Genomic DNA, 24,532 nt, shown 5'->3' on the forward strand with positions numbered 1-24,532 from the left:
TTTTGCAGTGAAGAAAGAAAGGCTATTTATTGCTGTGGCACCACCTAGGATAGCAGGGAGCTAATGCTCTGAAGATCTGAACTGCCTGATGGCTTGCAAGTGAAGGTTTTTTGTTGTTTTTTTTTTTTTAAAGATTTTATTTATTTATTTGACAGACAGAGATCACAAGTAGGCAGAGAGTCAGGCAGAGAGAGAGAGGAGGAAGCAAGCTCCCTCCTGAGCAGAGAGCCCGATGCCGGGTCAGGGTGGGGCTCAATCCCAGGACCCTGGGATCCTGACCTGAGCTGAAGGCAGAGGCTTTAACCCACTGAGCCACCCAGGCGCCCCTGCAAGTGAAGGTTTTTAAAGGCAGATTTTGGGGGAGGAGGCCTCCTGAGAAGGTCAACCCCACTGATTGGAGGCCCATGTTAGCTGTTAGCGGTTTTGTCTGGTACCCCAGAGGTCTTTTCCATCTCAAAAGGCTCAGAATCTGAAAAATACCTTTATTCTTTATGTTAAAAATTTCTAGTCTGTGAACATGAGAGCTTTCCATTTATTTATTGTATCTGAAGGTTCTCTTTGCAGTATTTTGTATATTAAGCATAAAGGTCTCTCGAATATTTTGATAAATTTTTCTGTATTTTTGTTTATACTGTTACACATGATTTTGTTTAATTCCAGTTTTCAATTTTTGACTTTTAGTATGTAGAAATTTGTTTTTGTTCATTGATGTCATATCATGCAACCTGGCTAAATTATTACTTCTAGTAGTCTTTTTATAGATTCCTAAGGAATTTTTATGTACATGGACATGTTGGCTGCTAAAAGGCAATTTTATGTCTTCCTTTTCAATCTAAGAGTTCCATGTGTGTTTTTTTTTTCTTATTACACTGGCTAAAACCTGCCACACAATTTACCACTTATTCTTTTTGTTATATAAATGTATTATTCTTGAATATGGATTGAAATTTTTATCTACTTTTCATTTTCTGGGCCTGTTAGGAATAATAGGAATAATTAGGAACAGGTAGGAGTAATAGGCATGCCTGGAGAAAAACTCTGGGCATATAAACTTATTGTTATATAATTGAGGGTTTAACATGAATGTGAAGGGATAAGCACTGCTTTGAAATATGAAAATTGTTTATTCATCATTCTATGCACAGTTGATATAATTCAGAAATAGGAAGCCACGTGCTCTTAGTGTCTCTTCAACATTAGGATCCAAGTAGTCCTAGTCAAAGAAAGTAGAGACAGGCCCACTCATTCCTATGCATTGCTCAGTATATTTTAGAGGTGACAGACCTGTGAGAAGCTCCTGATAGAAAATTTCTTTGAAGTTATGCTCCATCTCAAAATTTTGTGCTAGTATTGCCTTTTACTCTGTATTCGAATCCATGTTTATTATAAAATGAATTAGACTTTTTTTTTTGCAAATGCAGAAGTTTAGAGTTTGATGATTCTACAATTTTTTGTTAAAAATACTATAATTTCTTAAGATTAGATCCCCATGAGATAACTGCTGATCTTGTGATTTCACATTGCCATGTATTTTGTAGGGTATGCATACCTCGTTTCTTCTTTTCTTTTTTTTTTTTTTTTAAGATTTTTATTTATTTGAGAGAGGGAGCACAAGTGGGGTTGGGGGGAAGGGGCAGAAGGAGAGGGAGAAGCAGGCTTCCCGCTAAGCAGGGAGCCAGATGCCGGGTCTCTATCCCAGGACTCTGGAATTATGACCTGAGCCAAAGGCAGACACTTAACTGCCAGAGCCACCCAGGTGTCCCTGCATACCTCATTTCAGAGGCATAGATTTTGCTGTCACATACATCTGGTTTTGAGTGCTTGTTCCTATCCTTACCAGCTATATAAACTTGTTACTTAACCTTTCTTTTTTTTTTTTTTTTTAAGATTTATTTATTTATTTTTGAGAGAGAGCGCACACACGCACACACGAATGCAGGGAGGAGCAGAGGGAGAGAGAAATTTTAGTAGATTCCATGCTGAGTTTGGAGTCTGACATGGGGCTTAGTCTCACAACCCTGAGATCTTGGCCTGAGCCGAAATCAGGAGTCAGATTAGTAACCCACTGCACCACCCAGGTGCCCCATTACTTCACCTTTCTAAACCTTAACTTTTCTCATCCTTATAATGGAGTTATATACTTACTTTATTTTTGTTATGGGAATTAAAAGAAATAAGGTATGTAGTGTTAGTGCCTTTTGATTAAAACAGCTCAGAAAGCTGCAGGCTGCTATTGTTAGAGTTCTGTATATAGGATTTTTCAACTTCTTAAATGCTGCCATAGAACTCAAGGGAAAAAAAAATCCATTTTATGTTGTAGACATTTATAAAACTAAGCATCTAATTAGAATAAGTTAATGGCTCCTTAAAGCAACTTTTATATATAATACTGAATACATTTCTAAACATACAGTCTAATGTTAATTAAATACTTCAATAAATTCTCCTCTGACAGGCATTCTATGAACTTTTACAGCTAATTGGCCTGGGTAACCTATAGATTCACTAGGTTTTAAATATAATTTTTGATTTTATTATATCACTACATTTACTATACACACACACACTCTAGATATTTGCCTATTTGGGGTATCTTATGTAAGTGGAATTATTCTGTATTTGTTATTTTATGTATGGCTTATTTCAGTTTGTATAATGTCTTCAGGATTCATCCATGTTGTAGATGTATCAAAATTTCATTCCTTTTTAAGACTCAATAATATTGGGTTATATGTATATTTCACATTTTGTTTATCTGTTGGTACACATTTGGATCATTTCCAGCTTTTGGCTATTGTGAATAGTGCTGCTCTGGTAACTGATGTACAAGTATGTTTGAGTCCCTGCTTTCAATTCTTCTGCGTATATACTTAGAAATGAAATTGCTGGATCATATTTCAGTTTTGTGTTTAGCCTTTTGAGTTATTTTTCACAGTGGCTGTACCATTTTATATTCCCACCAGAAATGCACAAGGCTTTCAGTTTTTCCACATTCTTTCAAACACTTAATTTTCTATTGTTTTGATAATAACCAACCTTATGGTTGTGAAGTGATATATCATTGTGGCTTTGATTTGCATTTCCCTAATAATTAGTGATGTTGAGCATCTTTTCATTTGATTATTGACCATTTGTATATTTTCTTTATAGAAATGTTCATTCAAGTCTGTTGCCCATTTTTAAGTTATTTATATTTTGTCAAGTTGTAAGAGTTTTTTTTTAATAATCTGAATATTAACTCCTTATATATATGATTTGCAAAGATTTTCTCCCAGTCTTGGGTTGCCTTTTCACTGTGTTAATAGTGTCTTTGATACACTAAAGTTTTTAATCTTGATGAAGTCCAATTTATTTAATGTTTTTGTTTTACCTATCCTTCAGTATGCTATCCAAAAAACAATTGCCAAGTCCAGTGCCATGAAGATGTTCCCCCTTTATAAAAGTTTAATAGCTTCCACTCTTAGGTTTAGGTCTTTCTATATATTGAATTAACTTTTGTATATGGTTAAGGGTAAGGATCCAGTTCCATTCTTTTGCATTTGGATGACTCTTACCCAGCACCATTTGTTGAAAGGACTGGCCTTCTCCCATGAAATGGTCTTGGCACCATTATCAAACATCACTGGATCATATAGAGGAGAGTTCATTTCTGGGGTCTCTTCCATTGGTTATATATCTGCCTTTATGCCAGTACCAAGCTGTTTTGATTACTGTAGCTTTGTAGTTTTTTTTTTTTTTTTTAAATTTGATAGAGATCACAAGTAGTCAGAGAGGCAGGCAGGAGAGAGAGGAGGAAGCAGGTTCCCTGCTAAGCAGAGAGCTCGATGCGGCGCTTGATCCCGGGACCCTGGGATCATGACCTGAGCCGAAGGCAGAGGCTTTAACCCACTGAACCACTCAGGCGCCCCTGTAGTTTTTTTTTTTTTTTTAAATTAACATATAATGTATTATTTGTTTCAGGGGTACACGTCTGTGAGTTATCAGTCTTACACAATTCACAGCACTCACCATAGCACATACCTTCCCCAGTATCCCATCACCCAGCCACCCCACCCCTCCTACCCACCTCCAGTCCAGGAACCCTCAGTTTGTTTCCTGAGATTAAGAGTCTCTTACGGTTTGTCTCCCTCTCTGGATTTGTCTTGTTTCATTTTTCCCTCCCTCCGCTATGATCCTCTGTCTTGTTTCTCAAATTCCTCAAATCAGAGAGATATGATAGTTGTCTTTCTCTGATTGACTGATTTCACTTAGCATAATACCCTCTAGTTCCATCCGTGTTGTTGCAAATGGCAAGATTTTGTTGTTGTTTTTAATGGCTGTGTGATATTCCATTGTACACACACACACACACACACACACACACACACACCACATCTTCTTTATCCATTCATCTGTTGATGGACATCTAGGCTCTTTCCATAGTTTGGCTATTGTAGACATTGCTGCTATACACATTCAGGTGCATGTGCCTCTATGAATCACTACATTTGTGTCTTTAGAGTAAATACTGAGTAGTGTGATTGCTTGGTTGTAGGGTAGCTCTATTTTCAACTTTTTGAGGAACCTCCATACTGTTTCCAGAGCGACTGTACCAGCTTGCATTCCCAACAACAGTATAGGAGGATTCCCCCTTTTCTGCATCCTCACCAACATCTGTCATTTCCCGACTTGTTAATTTTAGCCATTCTGACTGGTCTGAGGTGGTTTTGTGATTTTGTGATTTTAATTTGTATTTCCCTGATGGTGAGTGATGTTGAACATTTTTTCTTGTGTCTGTTGGCCATTTGGATGTCTTCTTTGCAGAAATATCAGTTCCTGTCTTCTGCCCAGTTCTTGATTGGATTATTTGTTCTTTGGGTTTTGACTTTGATGAGTTCTTTACAGATTTTGGATACTAGCCCTTTATCTGATATGTCATTTGCAAATATCTTCTCCATTCTGTCCGTTGTCTTTTGGTTTTGTTGACTGTTTCCTTTTGTGTGCAAAAGCTTTTGATCTTGATCAAGTTCCAGTAGTTCATTTTTGCCCTTGTTTCCCTTGCCTTTGGCGATGTTTCTAAAGAAGTTGCTACAGGTGAGGTCGAAGAGGTTGTTGCCTGTGTTCTCCTCAAGGATTTTGTTGGATTCCTGTCTCACAATTAGGTCTTTCATCCATTTTGAATCTTTTTGTGTGTGTGTGGTGTAAGGAAATGGTCTGGTTTCATTCTTCTGAATGTGGTTGTCAAACTTTCTCTACACCATTTGTTTAAAAAACAGTCTTTTTTTCCATTGGACATTCTTTCTTGTTTTGTCAAAGATTAGTTGACCATAGAGTTGAGAGTCCATTTCTGGGCTCCCCATTCTGTTCCACAGATCTGTGTGTCTGTTTTTGTGCCAGTACCACACTGTCTCAATGATTACAGCTTTGTAATAGAGCTTGAAGTCTGGAATCGTGATGCCACCAGCTTTGGTTTTCTTTTTCTACATTCCTCTGGCAATTCAGGGTCTTTTCTGGCTCCATACAAATTTTAAGATTATTTGCTCCATTTCTTTGAACAGAGTTGATGGTATTTTGATAGGGATTGCATTAAATATGTCAATTGCTCTGGGTAGCATAGACATTTTGACAATATTTGTTCTTCCAATTTATAAACATGGAAAGTTTTTCCATTTCTTTGTGTCTTTCTCCATGTCTTTCATGAGTATTCTGTAGTTTTCTGAGTACAGATTCTTTGCCTCTTTGGTTAGATTTATTCCTAGGTATCTTATGGTTTTGGGTACAGTTGGAAATGGGATCGACTCCTTAATTTCTCTTTCTTCTATCTTGCTGTTGGTATATAGAAATGCAACTGATTTCTGTGCACTGATTTTATATCCTGACACTTTACTGAATTTCTGTATGAGTTCTAGCATTTTTGGGGTGGAGTCTTTGGATTTTCTATAAAAGTATCATATCATCTTCAGAGAGTAATAGTTTGACGACTTCTTTGCCAATTCAGATGCCTTTTATTTCTTTTTGTTGTCTGATTGCTGAGGCTAGGACTTCTAGTACTATGTTGAGTAGCAGTGGTGATACTAGACATTCCTGCTGTATTCCTGACCTTAAAGGAAAAGCTCTCAGTTTTTCCCCATTGAGAATGGTATTCACTGTGGGTTTTTCATGGATGGCTTTGATGATATTGAGGTATGTACCCTGTATCCCTACACTTTGAAGAGTTTTGATCAAGAAAGTATGCTGTACTTTGTCAAATGCTTTTTCAGCATCTATTGAGAGCATCATATCAACAAGTTCTTGTTCTTTCTTTTATTAATGTATTGTATCACATAGATTGATTTGTGAATGTTGAACCAACCTTGCAGCCCAGGAATAAATCCCACTTGGTTATGGTGAATAATCCTTTTAATGTACTGTTGGATCCTATTGGCTAATATTTTGGTGAGGATTTTTCCATTCATGTTCCTCAGGATTGTTGGTTTGTAATTCTCCTTTTTGATGGGGTCTTTGTCTGGTTTTGGGATGAAGGTAACGCTGGACTCATAAAATGAGTTTGGAAGGTTTCCTTCCATTTCTATTTTTTGGAACTGTTTCAGGAGCATAGGTATTAATTCTTCTTTAAATGTTTGGTAGAATTCCCCTGGGAAGCCGTCTGGCCCTGGGCTCTTGTTTGTTAGGAAATTTTTGATGACTGCTTCAGTTTCTTTACTGGTTATGGGTCTGTTCAGGTTTTCTGTTTCTTCCTGGTTTGGTTTTAGTAGTTTATATGTCTCTAGGAATGCATCTATTTCTTCTGGATTGTCTTAATTTGCTGGCCTATAGTTGTTCATAATATGTTCTTATAATTGTGTTTCCTTAACGTTGGTTGTGTTCTCTCCTCTTTCATTCATGATTTTATTTATTTGGGTCCTTTCTCTTTTCTTTTTGATAAATCTGGCCAGGGGTTTATCAGTCTTATTTGTTCTAAGAACCAACTGCTACTTTCTTGATCTGTTCTACTCTTCTTTTGGTTTCATTTCATTGATTTCTGCTCTGGTCTTTATTATTTCTTTTCGCCTGCTGGGTTTAGGCTTTGTTTGCTGTTCTTTCTCCATCTCCTTTAAGTGTAGGGGTAGGTTGTATATTTGAGACCTTTCTTGTTTCTTGAGAAAGGCTTGTATAGTCATATACTTTCATCTCAAGACCGCCTTTGCTGTGTCCCAAAGATTTGAACAGTTGTATTTTGACTTTTATTTGATTCCATGAATTTTTTTCAATTCTTCTTTAGTGTTCTGATTGACTCATTCATCTTTAGTAGGATGCTCTTTAGCCTCCATGTATTTGAGTTCTTTCCATATTTCCTCTTGTGATTGAGTTTTTGCTTCAGAGCATTGTGGTCTGAAAATATGCAGGGAATGATCCTAATCTTTTGGTACTGGGTGAGACCTGATTTGTGACCCAGGATCTGATCTATTCTGAAGAATGTTCCATGTGTAGTAGAGAAGAACGTGTATTCTGTTGCTTTGGGATGGAGTGTTCTGAATAGAACTGTGATGTCCATCTGGTCCAGTGTGTCATTTAAGGCCTTTATTTCCTTGTTGAGCTTTTGCTTGCATGATCTGTCCATTTCAGTGAGGAGGGTGTTAAATTCCCCTACTATTATTTTTTTATTGTCAATGGGTTTCTTTGGTTTTGTTATTAATTGGTTTATATAGTTGTCTGCTCCCATGTTAGGGGCATAGATATTTAAAATGGTTAGATCTTCTTGTTGGACAGACCCTTTGAGTATGATATAGTGTCCTTTCTCATCTCTTATTGTAATCTTTGGCTTAAAATCTGATTTATCTGATATAAGGATTGCCACCCCAGCTTTTCTTTTGATGTCCATAAGCATGGTAAATTGTCTTTCACCCCCTCACTTTAAATCTGGAGGTGTCCTTGGGTCTAAAATGAGTTTCTTGTAGACAGTATATTGATGGATCTTGTTTTTGTTCTTGTTTTTGTTTTTTTTTAAATCCATGCTGATACCCTGTGTCTTTTGATTGGGACATTTAGCCCATTTATATTCAGGATAGCTATTGAAAGGTAGGAATTTAGTGCCATTGTATTGCCTGTAGGATGACTTTTACTGTACCTTGTCTCTATTCCTTTCTGGTCTACTACTTTTAGGCTCTCTCTTTGCTTAGAGGACTCCTTTCAGTATTTCCTGTAGAGCTGGTTTGGTGTTTGCAAATTCTTTTAATTTTTGTTTGTCCTGGAAGCTTTTTATCTCTCCTTCTATTTTCAATGGTAGCCTAACTGGATATAGTATTCGTTGGCTGGATATTTTTCTCATTTAGTGCCCTGAATATATCATGGCAGTTCTTTCTGGCCTGCCAGGTCTCTGTGGATAAGTGTGCTGCCAGTCTAATATTTCTACCAATTTATGGTACAGACTTCTTGTCCTGAGATGCTTTCAGGTTTATTCTCTTTGTCAGTAAGACTTGTAAGTTTTACTATTAGATGATGGGGTGTGGGCCTATTGTTATTGATTTTGAGAGGGATTCTCTGTGCCTCCTGGATTTTGATGCTTGTTCCCTTTGCCATTTTAGGGAAATCTCTTGTATAATTTGCTCCATTATACTTTCTGCCCCTCTTTCTTTCTTCTTCTTCTTCTGGAATCCCAATTATTCTAATATTGTTTTGTCTTATGGTATCACTTAGCTCTCAAATTCTCCCTTTGATGTCCAGTTGTTGTTTGTCTTTTTCTCAGCTTCTTTGTTCTCCATCATTTGGTCTTCTGTATCACTAATTCTCTTCTGCCTCATTTATCCTAGCAGTTAGAGCCTCCATTTTTTAGTTCACCTCATTAATAGCCTTTTTGATTTTGATTTGGTTATATTTTCTTTTATTTCTCCTGAAATGGATTCTTTAGTATCTTCTTTGCTTTTTTTCAAGGCCAGCTGATATCTTTATAATCGTCATTCTGAACTCTAGTTCTGACACCTTACTAATGTCCGTATTGATTAGGTTCCTGGGAGTCGGTACTGCTTCTTTTCTTTTGAGGTGAGTTTTTCCGTTTTGTCATTTTGCCCAGAGAAGAGTAGATGAATGAGAGAAAAAAATGCTAAAAGGGTAACAGTGACCCCTGGAAAATATACATTTCCAGAAAGTGGTCGCTTTTCTGTTCATAGAATTGTTGTTATTCTTTTCTTCAATCTCCAGTTGAGTTTGTGGGTGTTCAGAATGGTTTCATAACTATCTAGCTGAATTCCTGGGACCAGATGAAATTTAGGTCTCTTACTCCTCTACCATTGTGCTCCTCTGTAGTAAGTTTTGAAATAAGGAAATATGAGGCTTATAGCTTCTTCTTCTGTAAGATTGTTTTGGCTATTTGAGGTTTTTAGAAATTCCTTATGAATTTTAGGATGGGTTTTTCTATTTCTGCAAAAAAAAAAAACCACTTTTGCAAAAACACCTTTGTACTTTTCATAGGCATTGTGTTCATTGTCTAGATACTTTCAGTGATACTGTTACTTTAACAATATTAAGGCTTTAAGTACATTAACGTGGCATGTCTTTACATTTACTTATGTCTACTTGAGTTTCTTTCAGCAGTGTTTTTTAGTTTTCAGTGTATTAAGTCTTTTGTCTCTTTGTTTATTAAATTTATTCCTAAGCATTTTATTATATTTGGTTCTGTTTATTTGAATCAGACCCATAATAAAGAAGTAGCAAAATTTTTATTTCTGCTTGTCCCACCAATATCCTAACCCCCCCCCAACACATATACAAACATAAACATAACAAAATTTCATAAGGTAAGCAAACAGTGAAAATAATTTCATCATACACAGACAGTGCATTGTTGTTTTGAAGTTGTGTGGGAATATTTTAATTTTTCTTTACTGATATTTTTGTCATGTCATTTTACCCTTTGAAATTTACTGTGAATTATGTCTAAAGATGTAGCAGATTTCCTTTCTCAGAATAATACTTAAAGCATGTCTGTTTTTGTTTTGGTGGTGGTGGTTTGTTTTAAGCCATACCATTTGAGTATGTCTAAAGACAAAGACTGGCGCTTTCTAACTTTAAAGAAGTCTTATTAAGTATTTTATTGGAAGTATAATCGTGCATTCCAGGTTTTTGCTTGATCGCTATTGATAGATATAGTTTAGTGTAGATGCTTCTTAAGATCTGTTTTGGGTGGTTTAGGTTGGTATTAATTGTGCTAAAGTTCCTGTAACCTACAGTGTCTTATAGATTACCAGTAAATTTATGGTATGGACATTGAAGTTCATATAAGAATAAACCCCCTAGTAAGCAACCTAACCCATCTTTATATAAGTACAGTCATGAAACTCAAGTATATAGAAAACCTTGGATTGGGTCTTGGAAATAAGTGAGTGAACAATACATAACCTTGTTTTTTTGTGTTTGTGTTGAAGAACAACCTGTTTAATATATATGGTTGATTCATTAACATTGAACTTAAGACTACCAGTAGTATAGCTTATATTTGAACAAGGCTTACCTAACACATGTACTTTCTCAGTAATCATGGCCTTCTTAGTCTTAGTAACACTAGATAGCACTTCATCACTGTGCTTGGGGGCTGTTTGAAAGAGCAAAACTACCAACACAAAAGCACAAAAATATAAAGAATGTAACACTAAATAGAGAAAGGATACTTGTTTACAGTATGTGAGCTGAAATAAAGTGTTGCCTTGTTGTGCAAGTTGGGAACTTGCAAATCAGGTGACTTACATTTTTTATTACTTTGCACATATCCCAGAAGACCACAAGTGCCCCAAGTATTGATTTTAAGTTTATAAATAAATTTTAATGAGTAGATGGATTTGCAGATGCAGATCTGCAAATGAGACTCAACTGTACCTATAAGTGAAAACAAAACAAAAATCCCCAAATCCAGCAAGTGTTATCTCCAGCTCTTACTGTAAAACTTTGTGTTTAAACAAAGATAATTTGGGGAAAATTGCATGAGAGATAGAAGAAATTTGGAGGTTGAGCCTAAGAGTGATCTGAAATCCCGTAAAAGTTAAATAAACTGGTCAAACAAAAAAACAATAAATATTGTATGATTCCAGTTATGTGAGATATCTAGAGTGGTCAAATTCATAGAAACTGAAGGAATGATGGCTGCCGGGGGCTGGGGAGAGAGACATGGAGAGTTGTTGAATTGATGCAGAGTTTCAGTTTTGCAAGATAGAATTCCTGGGGATTGGTTGCACAAACATGTGAACGTATTTAACACTACTAAACCGTACACTTAAAAAAGGTTAAGATGTAAATTTTATGTTATGTATCTTTTACCACTATTTAAAAAATAGAAAAAAAAAAAAAAAACAAATGGCCAAAAACCAGGGAGAAATGAAGAGTCGGACTGTCTGAAAAAAATGGGAGGAAAACACAGTTAATTTCAGAAATGAAGAAAAATTATAGGGTGTCCAAAGGAGAATAGAAGCAAATAAAATTTAGTAAGTGGCACTGAATAAAGGTATGTAACAACCAAGAGAAAGAAAACAAGGTGAAATAAAAAGGATCAAAAAGTGTTGAAATGGAAGAGAAGAAAGAGAAACTACATGTTTAATTGGTGTCCATGCAGTAGCAAAACAAAACAAATTAGCAGAACTAATATTTAAAGCCGTATTCCAAAAATCCACCTAAAAATAGACATACATAAATCTCCATATTGAAATAGCCACCTTGTACCTGGGAAAATTTTATGTGCATTTTTCTATAACACTGACTTCAAAATTAACGAAGAGCCCTCCAGATTTCCAAGTAAAAAAATCAACTGACTTTACAAGGGCAACAGAGTTAGAATCAGACTCCTCAAAAAACATGATAAAGCAAGGCAAGAATGGGGGAAACTTAAAAAAAAGTTTCAGTGAAAAAGTATGAAGCCAGAAGTTTATATATAGCCAAACTATCTTTTAGAAAAACAGTTTTTAAACATTTAAAACTCAGAGAATTCTGTACTCATGTGCTCTTGAGAAAGCCACTAATTGCCAAGTTCTAACCAACCAAGAAGTGAGAGGAGAAACATCAGCAAAAGAAATAAAGGGGAATATTTAATATTGCAGATCTGTGAAGAAAAGATGTGGGCAAGGATGAGACTATGTATAAACACTGTTCTGATTAAACAAATCATGCAATTGAGAAAGGAAAAAGAAGTAGGATTTCTTATAGATTACTGTGTGGGGAGTTAGGTGGAAGTTGGATACATAAAAACTAAACAACTCTATACCAAAGGGCTAAATAAGAAAATTGAAGTACACCAAAACAAAAGTATAAACCTTCTTCACATTTGCATGGAGCACTGGGTGTGGTGCAAAAACAATGAATACTGTTACGCTGAAAAGAAATAAAAAATAAAAAAAAAAAAGTATAAGCCTCTTGACAAAAAGGAACTAAAACAGTGAAGAACACACATTAAGTAAGAAACACAGGAAATATACACACAATTCTCAGACAGTAAGACTGTTGAGATTAATGTTTCAGGCATATCAATAAATATGAATGGAACTAACTCACTATTAAAAGAAAAATTTTAATTTTCCTCAGAATGTTACATGAAGTGGTGAAGGGGACTGTGCAGATGCAGTTATGGTTACAGACTTTACGGAGGTTATCCTGGATTATCTGAGTGGGCCCAGTCTAATAACATGAGCTTTTGAAATCATAGAACTTTTTTTGGCTAGGTTAGAGAGAGAGAGTTAAAAATGTGAGAAGGCTTGACTTGCCATTACTAATTTGAAAATGAAGGGTGCAGTGTGAAAAGGAATGCCAGCAGCTTAAGGAATTGAGAGGCTCCCCGTTGATAGCCAGCAGACTATTGGCCTTGTCACCTCAAGGAACTGAATTCTGTGAACAATCTCAAAGAGCATGAAGTGATTCTTCCCCAGAGTCTCTGGAAGGGATTACAGCTCTGTTGACAACTTGGTATTATGTGACCTTAAGCAGAGAACCAGCAGAACTGTGCTGTGTGTGTATTTCTGACCTACAGAATAATAAGTAGTTGCTGTTTTAAGCCACTAAATTTGTAGTGATTTGTCAGTGTAGCAATAGAAAACTAATATACCTGTTAATATGAAAATTCACAAGTTGCAAGGAAGATAAAATAGTTATGTACCAAAGAACACAGCCAATCTTATGAAGCAAGAAGTATGAGAGATCAAGAAGACATAGGTTGAAATATGTTAACGGTATGAGAATAACATAACACCATACTCAGGGGAAGACTTTGAGGTGCACAAAATTGAGTAAGATTATAGAAGACTTAAATTTAATCAATAAGGTGTATCATAACTTTTGAACTTTACATCCCAATAATAGCAACTGTACCTTCTCTCCAAGTGCACATGGAATATTCACTAAATTGATCATATATTGTGTCGTGAAGAAGCTGTCAGTGAATTCTACAGAGTAGATGTATTACAAACAACTCTTCCCTGATTGCAGTGCAGCATTAAAACTAGAAATTACAACAAAATCAATAAGCTAAGGCACTTTTCACTTGGAAATTAACCTTCTATTCAGCAACTCTTGGGTGAAAGGAAAGGAGAAAAACAAATGGCAAAATTTCTAAAAATTAATGATGGAAACACCATATTAGAATCTATGGGATACATTTAAAACAGTGTTCAGGAAATAGTGATCACAAAATTCAAAGCCATAAACACACTTATTCATAAAAATAAAAGGATAAAAACACACACACTAAATTCCAAGCACAAAAGGTGAGCAAAGTATACCAAAAGAAAACACAAGGAAAAGAACAAACATAAAAGCAGAAAATAATCAGAGAGGAAAAACAGATCATTTAATATAATTTCTAGGTGTATGTTTTAATTAATAATAAAACATTAATTTAATAAATAGATAAAACACTAACTGCATTGAAAGAAGACAGGGCTGATTGGAGAAATGGTACTGAGACAGGTGCTGGGAAAATATATAAGCCCACACCTGCTTATGTCAGAAGGAGGGGATGTTCTGAGGAGTAGCTGGGGTATGATTAAAGGAACTAGCTTAAAGGGACTCCCACTTCCTAAATCTGGGACCATTTAAGTATCAAAATATATGAATATATTGATATTTATTAAATGAGTAAATGGAGAAAGGAAGGCTCTTCCCTGCTATGGAATCCTAATAAATGTAGAATGAGTATCAGAAAATGTTTGGTAAACACCACATACTGCTTCTTGCAAGAGACATAAATGAATACTAAAATTAGAAGGTGAGAGTTTGGAGAGAATAGGATATTCCCATAATCTCAGACTATATCCCTACAAGACTTACTAATTTTACAAAGAGGACAGTAGTCATTTTACAGTGGAGAAATATGACCAGAACCACCTTAACCATGTGATCCAAGTTAAGCTCATCAGTAATGAGACAATAGGTATGATTGTTCCTCTGTCATTTTTGCTAAAAAATACATGAGCTGAATTAAGTGTGAGGAAATAGGCAATCCACGTTGAAGGACAACACAGATAACTGCCTTCTACTCCTCAAGATCTAAAGGTCATGAAAATAAAAGCGATTTAGGAGCTGTTCCAAATTAAAGGATGCTAAACAGAAATGCTAAACAAAAGCAATGTATAATGCTGAATTTATTTTGATCCAGGAAAAAAAAAAAAAACAGCTTTTTTTTTGTGGAACAATTGAAGTTTGAATAAGGTCTATAGATTAGATAATAGCATTCTATCAGTATTAATTTCTTGATTTTGACAATTGAAATATGATAATGTGAAAGAATTTGCTTTTAGAGAATAGGTATTAAAATATATTTCTGTAACTCATTCTCAAAAATAATAGTTCAGGGACGCCTGGGTGGCTCAGTTGGTTAAGCAGCTGCCTTTGGCTCAGGTCATGATCCCAGCGTCCTGGGATCGAGTCCCACATCGGGCTCCTTGCTTGGCGGGGAGCCTGCTTCTCCCTCTGCCTCTGCCTGCCATTCTGTCTGCCTGTGCTCGCTCTCTCTCCCTCTCTCTCTGACAAATAAATAAAAAAAAAAAATAATAATAATAATAGTTCAGCCAGATGGAGAATGATAAAGCAAAGTAAATGTTATGATTTGTTGAATCTGGTTGGAAGATATATCAAAATTCTTTGTGCAATTTTTGCAGTTTTCTCCATATATCTGAAATTATACTAAAATAAAGCATTAAAGTCTTAACTTTTACTAGATTTCCCCTACTTCCTCACCCCCAGTTTTTGGCATTATCCTTTTACCACTTCCATTTGAAAGTCTCTTCCATCAGAATAGTATTGAACTGAAGAAATTGCTTCTAATATAAGGAAAATTGTAACCATGACCAAGTATCATAAGCTGGTACTACATTGACAAATCACCGTGAGGATCTTTGCAATAGTAATAATTTTCTATTTTTAAATTTATTTATTTTTATTATGTTAGTCACCATACAGTACATCATTAGTTTTTGATGTGTTCCAGGATTCATTGTTTACATGTAACCACCCAGTGTTCCATGCAATATGTTGCAAATATTTTATTTGTAATATAATTTATAGCCAGAGCTGAATATTACTGATTTTCTAACTTTTTAAAAAAACTTTTGTAGGACATTTGCAACCTATAAAACTTCAAAAACAACCTATAAAACTATAACTTACAAACTATATCAAATTTGATAGTGGAAATCGTATGTTCTTACCTTCTACCCATGAGGAAAGTCTTGAAGACTAATTGATTTGGGCTCTAGAGTTAGGAGACTGAGACCCATGGCCACTGGCTATGTAATACTTAACATATAAAGTCAGATGGTGCTATGTAATACTTGACATATGATGTCTGATAGCCTCTGGAGAGAAGAAAGTTCAGTTTGGGTTAAAATTTCAATTCAGTTCTCCATTCCAAAATTCTCTTTTCAAACTTTTAACCTGGGTTTACTTGGTATCTTTTTAATGTAGTCATCTAACATTCTAAATGACTTTTTTAAGGCACAGCTTCTCAATTCTAATGTAAGTATTCCTCAGGAATCTTGTTAAAATACAGATTCTGATCTAGTCCACCTGAATTAGACCCCAAAAGTATGTATTTCCAACAAGCTCCCAGGTGATACTGATTCTACTGGTCCATGACCACTCTTTGGTTAACAAGATTCTAAGCAATTTTAAAGAAGGAATGCTTCTGTTTCCTAACCTCATTCTTATTAAAGAGTTAGAAAACTACACTTTTTTTTAAAACATTCTTGATACCAGCTATTGCTTTTGACAAAAAAGGAAAAAGTACATGGTATTTTACTTAAGGTATAATTTTTATATATATAAATATATAATATATAAATAAATAAATAAATATTTATATAAGGTATATATTTTAATAATAAAATACAATAGAAATTACTGTAATTTTATCCTCTAACTTTTGTTTGAATTTCTAGATGTGTGGCACCTTCCTACTGTTTTTTATCATATTCCTGGATATACAAAAGTTATTTATGGATATGGGAAATTAACCTATGAAATCTGATAAGAGGTGTGTCTAAAAAAAAAAAACCAGCTCACCTATATTATTTCTTTTATATTGGTTGGAAGTTTTGTTTCACATTGTCAGATGATATCAAATTCTAGGATAAGAGATCTATTTTAAGCTAATAAGCATCTTAAAATAATTTGAAGAGAATGATAAGTTTATTTTTGCTAAAATGATAGCTTACTCATGCTCCTTTCTAATACCATGCAGGGTTCAATTTAAATCACACTTTCCCCATCTCAGCATCTTTGACATTTGCGGCCCAATAGTGCTTTGTTGGAGAGGCTGAGTACTGTCCTGTGTGTTGTAGGATGTTTAACAGCATTCCTTTAGCCTCATTCTTAACTGCTTGATGTAAACTTCCCTTCCCCCTAAATCATGACAGGCTTTCTGTAAACATTGTCAAATGTCCTTTGAAGGGGGATTTGTCCAGTTTAGAACTACTGATTTAAATGAAAAGAACACAGGGTTTTTAAAACTTAATGTTAAAGGGGAAGGGAAGAGATTTTGGGGGATGGTAATGCTTTCATGACATAGAGGAACTTAAATTTTCTTTGCAGGTAATGGAGAATTTTCTAGCCAGTTGATCCATCATTGGTTTAGAAAACATCGCATATAAAGTTAGTAGCATTAACAGTATTTTTACTCGACAAAAGTAATGTCTTACTTGGTATTCTTCATAGATTATAACATTTCACTTTTTACTGTGCTTTAACGAAAGTAACATGATTTTTATCTGATTAATACACAGGAAAAAATTGGTTTCTGTTCTATATATTTATATTTCTAAAACAACATTTTTTCCCAACTTGATCTGTAAATTTAGTACAATTCCAATGAAAACCCCAGCAATATTGTGTGGATATTGACAAATTGATCTAAAACAGATGTGGAGGAAAAGAGACCCAGAATAGCCTGCACAATACTTAAGGACAAAGTCAGAGGACTGATACCACCCAACTTCAAGACTTCCTATAAAGCTACAGTAATCAAGACAGCATAGTATTGGTGGAAGAAGAGACGTATAGACCAGTGCAACAGAATAGAGAGCCCAGAAATAGACCCATACTGTAGTCAACTGATCTTTGATAAAGAAGCAAAGACAATTCATTAGAGAAAGGATAGTCTTTTCAACAAGTGGTGCTGAAAAAATTTGGCATTTATTAAAAAAAAAAGTGAATCAAGACATAGACCTTATACCTTTCACAAAACTTAACTCAAAGTGAATTATGGACCCAGTATATTAAAAAAATATAAAAGTTATAGAAAGTAATGTAGAAGAAAATCTAGCTTACCTTAGTTTTTGAATACATCACTAAAGCCTGATCCATGAAGGAAAAACTTGATAACTTTACTAAAATTAGAAACTTCTGCTCTGTGAAGGACACTGTTAAGAGAATAAAAAGATCACAGACTGAGAGAAAATATTTGCAGAATGCATATCTGATAAAGGGCCTCAATCCAAAATATACAAAATACTCCTAAAACTCAATGATAAGAAATTACCCAATTTTTTAAAAAGGGTGAGCCTGGTGGTGGGTATTAAGTAGAGCACGTATGTTATGTTATGTTATGTTATGTTATGTTATGTTATGTTATGTTATGTTAATTAAGGAGGAGCACTGGGTGGGCTGCATAAACAGTGAATCTTGGAACACTGAAAAAAATATATAATTTTTTAAAATGGGCCAAAGTTGACACACCCATCCCGAAAGAAGATATGCAAATGGAAAATAAGCATATAAAAAGATACTTAACATAATATATCTTTAAGGAATTGCAGATTAAACCAGTGAAAAATTTCACACTAAAAATTATCTGACAAAACCAAATGCTGGCAAAGATGTAGAACAACAGGAACTCATTCGTTGCTGATGGAAATGCAAAGTTGTACTGCCATCTTGGAACACAGTTTGGCAGGTTTTTTTTTCTTTTTAAAACATTTATTTGAGAGAGAGCATGCAAGCGGGAAGGGCAGAGGGAGAGAGAGAATCCCAGGTGGACTTGGGGGTGATCACAAAGTGTGATGCAGGGCTCTATCCCACAGCCCTAAGATCACAACCCAATCTGAAACCAAGAGTTAGTCACTTAATCAACTGCACCATCAGGCACCACTGGCAGTTTCTTGTAAAACTAAATAAACTTGGTCTTTTCATACAATCCAGCAGGTATGCTCCTAGGTGTTTATCCAGCTGTGTTGAAAGGTTATGTCTGCACAAAAATCTGTGCATGAATGTTTGTAGTTGCTTTATTCATAATTGCCAAAACTTTGAAGCAACCAAGATATCCTTCATGGTAAATGGACAAATTATGGTATTTCCATACAATGGAATATTACTCAGTAAAGAAGAAGAAATGACCCACCAAACCACACAAAAGAATGAAGGAATATATATATATATATATATATGTATATATATATATATATATATACACACACACACACACACACACACACACACACATATGTGTGTGTGTATATATATATGTGTGTATGTATATGTATGTATGTATAGTAAGGCAAAGGAGGCAGTGTATGAACACTACATAATTTATGATTCTAGCTCTGTTCTGGAAAAGGCAAAACTGTAAAGACAGAGAAAAGATCACTGGTTGTCAGGGGTTAGAGTGAGGTAAAATAAGATGGATAGGTGAAACAGGAGATTTTATTTTATTTATTTATTTATTTATTTTAAAGATTTTATTTATTTATTTGACAGATATCACAAGTAGGCAGAGAGGCAAGCAGAGAGAGAGAGAGAGGAGGAAGCAGGCTCTCCGCAGAGCAGAGAGCCCGATGCGGGGCTCGATCCCAGGACCCTGGGATCATGACCTGAGCCGAAGGCAGAGGCTTTAACCCACAGAGCCACCCAGGTGCCCCGAAACAGGAGATTTTAAACCAGTGAAGCTATTTGGTGTGATACTGTAGTGGTGGATACAGGAGGTTATGCATTTGGCAAACCCCATAGAACTTTATAACATAAAAAATTTTTTTTTTCAAAAATTGAATTTTAATGTAAACTATGAACTTTAGGTAATGTGTCAGTATTATCAGTTGTAACAAATGTACCACACTAATGCAGAATGTTAAAAGGAGAAACTATATGGGAGAGGTTTATGAGAACTTCAGTACTGTTACCTCAATTTTTCTGTAAACTCAAAAATGTTATAAAAGTCTATTAAGTGTTTAAGAATCACTTTTTGTTTGTTGCACCTTTGGTTCTAATAAACACATGTAAAAATAACTAGTGTCCATCAGTAGGAGATTGGCTTAATGAATTATTTACCTCCATACTTGGAAGTATTGTACTCTATCTATAGCCATTAAAATGAAGTTATATGTGTTATATATAAAATGAAATCATTTCTTAAATGCTTAAAGTAGTCTACAGGATGTGTGTTGTATTTTAATTGAAATTAATGTTCAGGTTGCAGATATTGTGTATGGTAGATACTCTTTTGAAACACACACACCCCTCAGCATACACCTTTTGGACAGGATTTGTAAGAATTAGTGGTAGTTACCACTGAGGGGTGGAACTGAAGACTTAGGGGTTAGTAATGAGGCTTATTCAATTTTTAAATTTCTATCCAACCTTTGTACCTAATTTTAAATGCCAGTTTTTTTAAGGGTGTCTTTCTTTTCTGTCCCCATTTGGTAATAGACCTTTTCCCAACTTCTCATGTTTCTTGTCTCCCTTGAATCTCCTGTTTTATTCAAGCTAGCCTTATTGTTCCATATGTGTGGGAGGGTTTTTGTATATTTTCATTTCAGACAGTACACTGCTAGCATACAGAATACAGCTAATTTTTGTATGTTGATCTTGTATCCTGCGGTCTTTTAAAATTCATTTATTTGTTCCGATTGTTTTATTGTAATATTCTTAGGATTTTCTGTCTATAAAATGTCATCTGCAGAGGTATATATATATATATAGAGAGAGAGAGATAGGTCTCTCTCTCTCTTTCTATATACACACACACACACACACACACACATACACATATGACAAGAAGTGGCAAGAGTTATCATCCTTGGGGCACCTGGCTTGCGAAGTCAGTTAAGCTGTCAACTCATGATCCCAGGGTCCTAGGATCAAGCTCCAAGTTGGGCTCCCTGTTCAGTGTGGAGCCTGCTTCTCCCTCTCCTCCCCGCTTGTGCTTTCTGTCTCTATTTCTGTCTGTCTCTCTCTCTCTAAGTAAATAAAATCTTTAAAAAAAAAAAAAAAAGTGAACATCCTTGCTTTTTCCTTGCTTTTAATGGGAAAGCTTTTAGTGTGTCACCATTAAATATAATATTAGCTGTATAAGTTTTGTAGATACACTTAACAGATTGAGGACTATCCCATGTATTTCTAATTTATTGTGCCTTTTTTTTTTTAATAAAAGTGTGTTGCATTTGGTCGAGTGCTTTTTCTGTGCCTGTTGAGATCATGTGGTTTCTGACCTTTTTTCTGTTAAAACATTGTATAATATTGATTTCTTTATGTTGAATCAACCTGTATTCCTTGGATATATTGCACATGATTATGTACATAATTTTTTTTTTTTACACATGTTGCCCAATTTGGTTTGCTAATATTTTGTTTAGGACTCTAGCAGTCATTTTTATAAGGAACATTAGTCTATAGTTTTCATTTTTTTGTGATTGTATTTGACTGGTTTTAGTATCAGAGTAATACTGGTATCATAGATTGAGCTAGGAAGTCATCCTTCCTTTTCTTCCTTTCTTTTTTGGAAAAGTTTGTAAAAGATTGGTATTAATTCTTAACCTTTAGTAAAATTCACTAGTGAAGTCATCTTTTTGGGTAGTTTATTTTTTGCCTGTTACTTACCAGTTCTTATGGCCATAATATTAATTGGTTGCCTGTAGTTTTTTGACAGACACTCCTGAGAAGGGATTTTTGTATTGTGTGAGCTTCAGTTCTTGTCAAACAGATGGTCTTGCAAGTGGGATCTTCCATGGAATTAACCAACAGGTCAAATAATAACAATACTCTGCGAATGAGACTTTGAAAGAGCTCCATCCCCTTTTTGTTTCCTCAGGTGGCTGCTAGGCTTCTGGCTTTTACAGACTATCTTTCAAGGCTCTACCATACACTAGAGAGAAGTGTTTGGGACTACAAGTTAAAATGCCATAATGCTCTGTGTTCTTACTGAGAATCAGTCATTTTTCTTGGTAAATGTCCTTAGGTTGTTGCATGGCTTTGGTAAATTTCCGTAGTGTTGAAAAAGTTGATTCTGAGAATTTATGCCAGTTTCTTCATTGCTTTTAGGGAGGAGAGGATTTTCAGACGTTCTTACCCTCTCTCTCTTTACTGATGTCACCTCTATAGCTTAATCTTTATTTCAAAATTGACATTATACCTAAGAGTGGGATATTTAGGTCAGTTCAAGGGGGTCATCACTGACATGATTCTGGAAGTGCTAATTTAGGGTCTCATTGAAATGTATGTTGTTTTCTTGGTTTTTGTAAAAGTTATATTTTTTACATTCTGTTTTCTGTTGGGTGGCTATGATTAAACAATGTAACTTTTGGTCATTCATCCCAACAGATTGGGAAAATAGTCCAGGATTTTTTTTTCCTTTTTTTTTTTCTTTCCCCAAAATGTACATCAAGGAAAGGGAATTTTAACTTCTGCTGTTTCTGTGTTATGTCTTTGTACTACTAATTGGCATCTGGCAGTTATATGCCCTCATGCTACAAACTATTTCTTATTAGCAATCTATTAGGAAATAATTTGTTTCAGTTGTAGATCCTCAGTGTAATTATATTGTCTTCTGGTTCACCTAGGTATCAAATAAAGGTGCTCAAATCTAGTAGAAAAAGATTGTGTAGGCTCTTTTATACCTTCTACTAATGAACTTTTGTTACTATAAAGGGGTCATTTCAAACTTCTTTAGCAATGAGACCTTTTTTTAAGATTTAGTTATTTCTTTTAGAGAGAGGGAGAGCAGGTGATCACAAGTAGGGGGAGGGGCCGAGGGGGGAAGGAGAGCGATAAGCAGATTCCATGCTGAGCAGGGAGCCTGTTGTGGGGCTCAAGCCCATTACCCAGAGGTCATGACTTAGCCAAAGTGAAGAGCTAGCTGTTCAACAGCCAGCTACCCAGAAACACCAGCAGTGATACCTTTTTTAAATAAATGAATTCTCACATGAAATTCCAGTATGTAAAATACATACAAGTGGTGTTTTCTATTTCAGGTAATGACTATATCCTTTTTGGTTCTCTCTTACCAGTTTTCTTTCCCAGTGGTTCCAGAGGCACTCTTTCAGAACTGAAGAATATTCTAGAACACAGCCTAAAATTTATTCCAAAATTCATCTTTATATGTGGGGAGGCTGATGTGTTACTATTTTGTTTCATTTATCCTGGCAGAATTCTAAAGTATACTTTAGCAGTTATGTGGAATAAGATGAAAATCACCTTCACATTCATGATATTATCCATCTATTCCTATCAATTCCAATTCTTTCTCCAAAAGAGAAGCCCAAAACACTTAATTGTGCTTAATCAGAATCTTCTTTTTTTGTTCTGATTTTGTGGATTCTTCAGCCTTCTTGTTGCTAGAAGTTAGAGAAGATGTCAGGTAAAAAAAGAGCCAAGGTTATTACTAACATAGATTGCAGCCCTTTTTTTTATTCCTTAGAGACCCAGTTTCAAAAATTTTTCACTTGTTTTTTACTATCTCTTATGTAAAGTTCATATGGTAGAAGGAAATGTATTCTACCAATTACAATGCTTAATACATTTCTTCCCAGAAATATTATTAAGGTGACAGTTTCTTCAGTGCTGTTAATACTTTCTATTTCAGGAATAGTAGCAGTTATATAGACTTTTCTGGGCCATGGTATTAAGATATAGATAGATATACACACACATACAAACACACACAAAACATGTAGACAAAAACTGTAAATTATATGCTTGTGTGTGCATGTGTATATATGTGTGTGTATATACCTCTGTGTGTGTGTGTGTGTGTGTGTGTGTGTGTGTGTGTTTATATAAAAATTCCATGGGAAATGTTCCACGTTCCCTTTTTTAATAACAGGTTTATATAACTTGATGAGTTTCATGGGTTTGGTTTTTTATGTATGTATGTAAGTCTTAATTTAGTTTTCAGTTATCTTTGAAGTTTATATTTCATTGTAACTGAATATAAACCTTTTATATGGCCTAGCAGAATCTCATTTGTTTACTTACTAATTAAGACTTTTAAATACTTTGTCTCTTTTGTGTATGTGTTTTCAAACAGTCTCATAATGAAAATTTAGATGACAAATGTCTAAGATTACTAAATTGAAATAGACATTGGATCATTGTGTTTAGATCATTGTCATATGCTTGCAACTCATATTGAGCATAATGGTTTTGTGCTTTTAATATCAACTTCTAGAACTATATTTTAATGAATTTCTTTTTACTTTTAGATCATTTGGGGAATATTTTTCATCTTAGTTGCATTGCTGTTTATAATTTCTCTCTTCCTGTCAAAGTAAGTATAGTATACGTATTTTCCAAAGCACACATCCTGTATGTCGTACATTTTCCATACTTGATTCCATTAGTAGCCTATTCATCTTTAGCTGTTTTACTTGAAGTTTTCTACAGCATTAACTCAAAGACTGACTAAAAAGGTGCAATAATAGACAGTGTTTCTTTGTTTTGTTTCAGTTGAGCAGTATCTGTAAGATATTTAAGTGAGGTTTAATTTGTTACCTGGGGTTTTCTTTGACTCTGTTGAATCTGCATGCTTAACTTAGGATATTTTTTCTAAGTTAATTGAAAATATGCCAGTATAATATGTAAATTCACTCTTTATCATTTTTGTTGTTTTAGTTTGGATAAAGCCCTTCATTCAGCTGGAATAGATTCTGGTTTTATAATTTTTGGAGCTAACTTGAGTAATCCACTGAATATGCTTTTGCCTGTACTACAAACAGTGAGTAAACAACAACAACAAAAAAACATTTTATTCTTCAGCCAACATTGTCATTCTGTCAAATTACTATATTAACAAACTAGTAATACTTGGCAATATAGGCTGTGCCCTCTACTGATTTGGCTCTTC

General features: G+C 34.9%; 1 protein-coding gene across 1 annotated transcript in view; it reads left to right on the forward strand.

Moving 5' to 3' along the window:
* LOC111152167 (LMBR1 domain containing 1) overlaps positions 1 to 24,532 on the forward strand; it is a 154,024-nt gene that overhangs the window by 72,488 nt on the left and 57,004 nt on the right. Inside the window, exons 10-11 of the mRNA XM_022510527.1 lie at positions 23,892 to 23,956; positions 24,301 to 24,403. Coding sequence (XP_022366235.1) covers positions 23,892 to 23,956; positions 24,301 to 24,403 — 168 coding nt within the window. The remainder of the gene's footprint in view (positions 1 to 23,891; positions 23,957 to 24,300; positions 24,404 to 24,532) is intronic.

The sequence above is a fragment of the Enhydra lutris genome, unplaced genomic scaffold (genome assembly GCF_002288905.1).
Source record: "Enhydra lutris kenyoni isolate GAN:26980312 unplaced genomic scaffold, ASM228890v2 scaffoldscaffold28, whole genome shotgun sequence".
Lineage (NCBI taxonomy): Eukaryota > Metazoa > Chordata > Mammalia > Carnivora > Mustelidae > Enhydra > Enhydra lutris.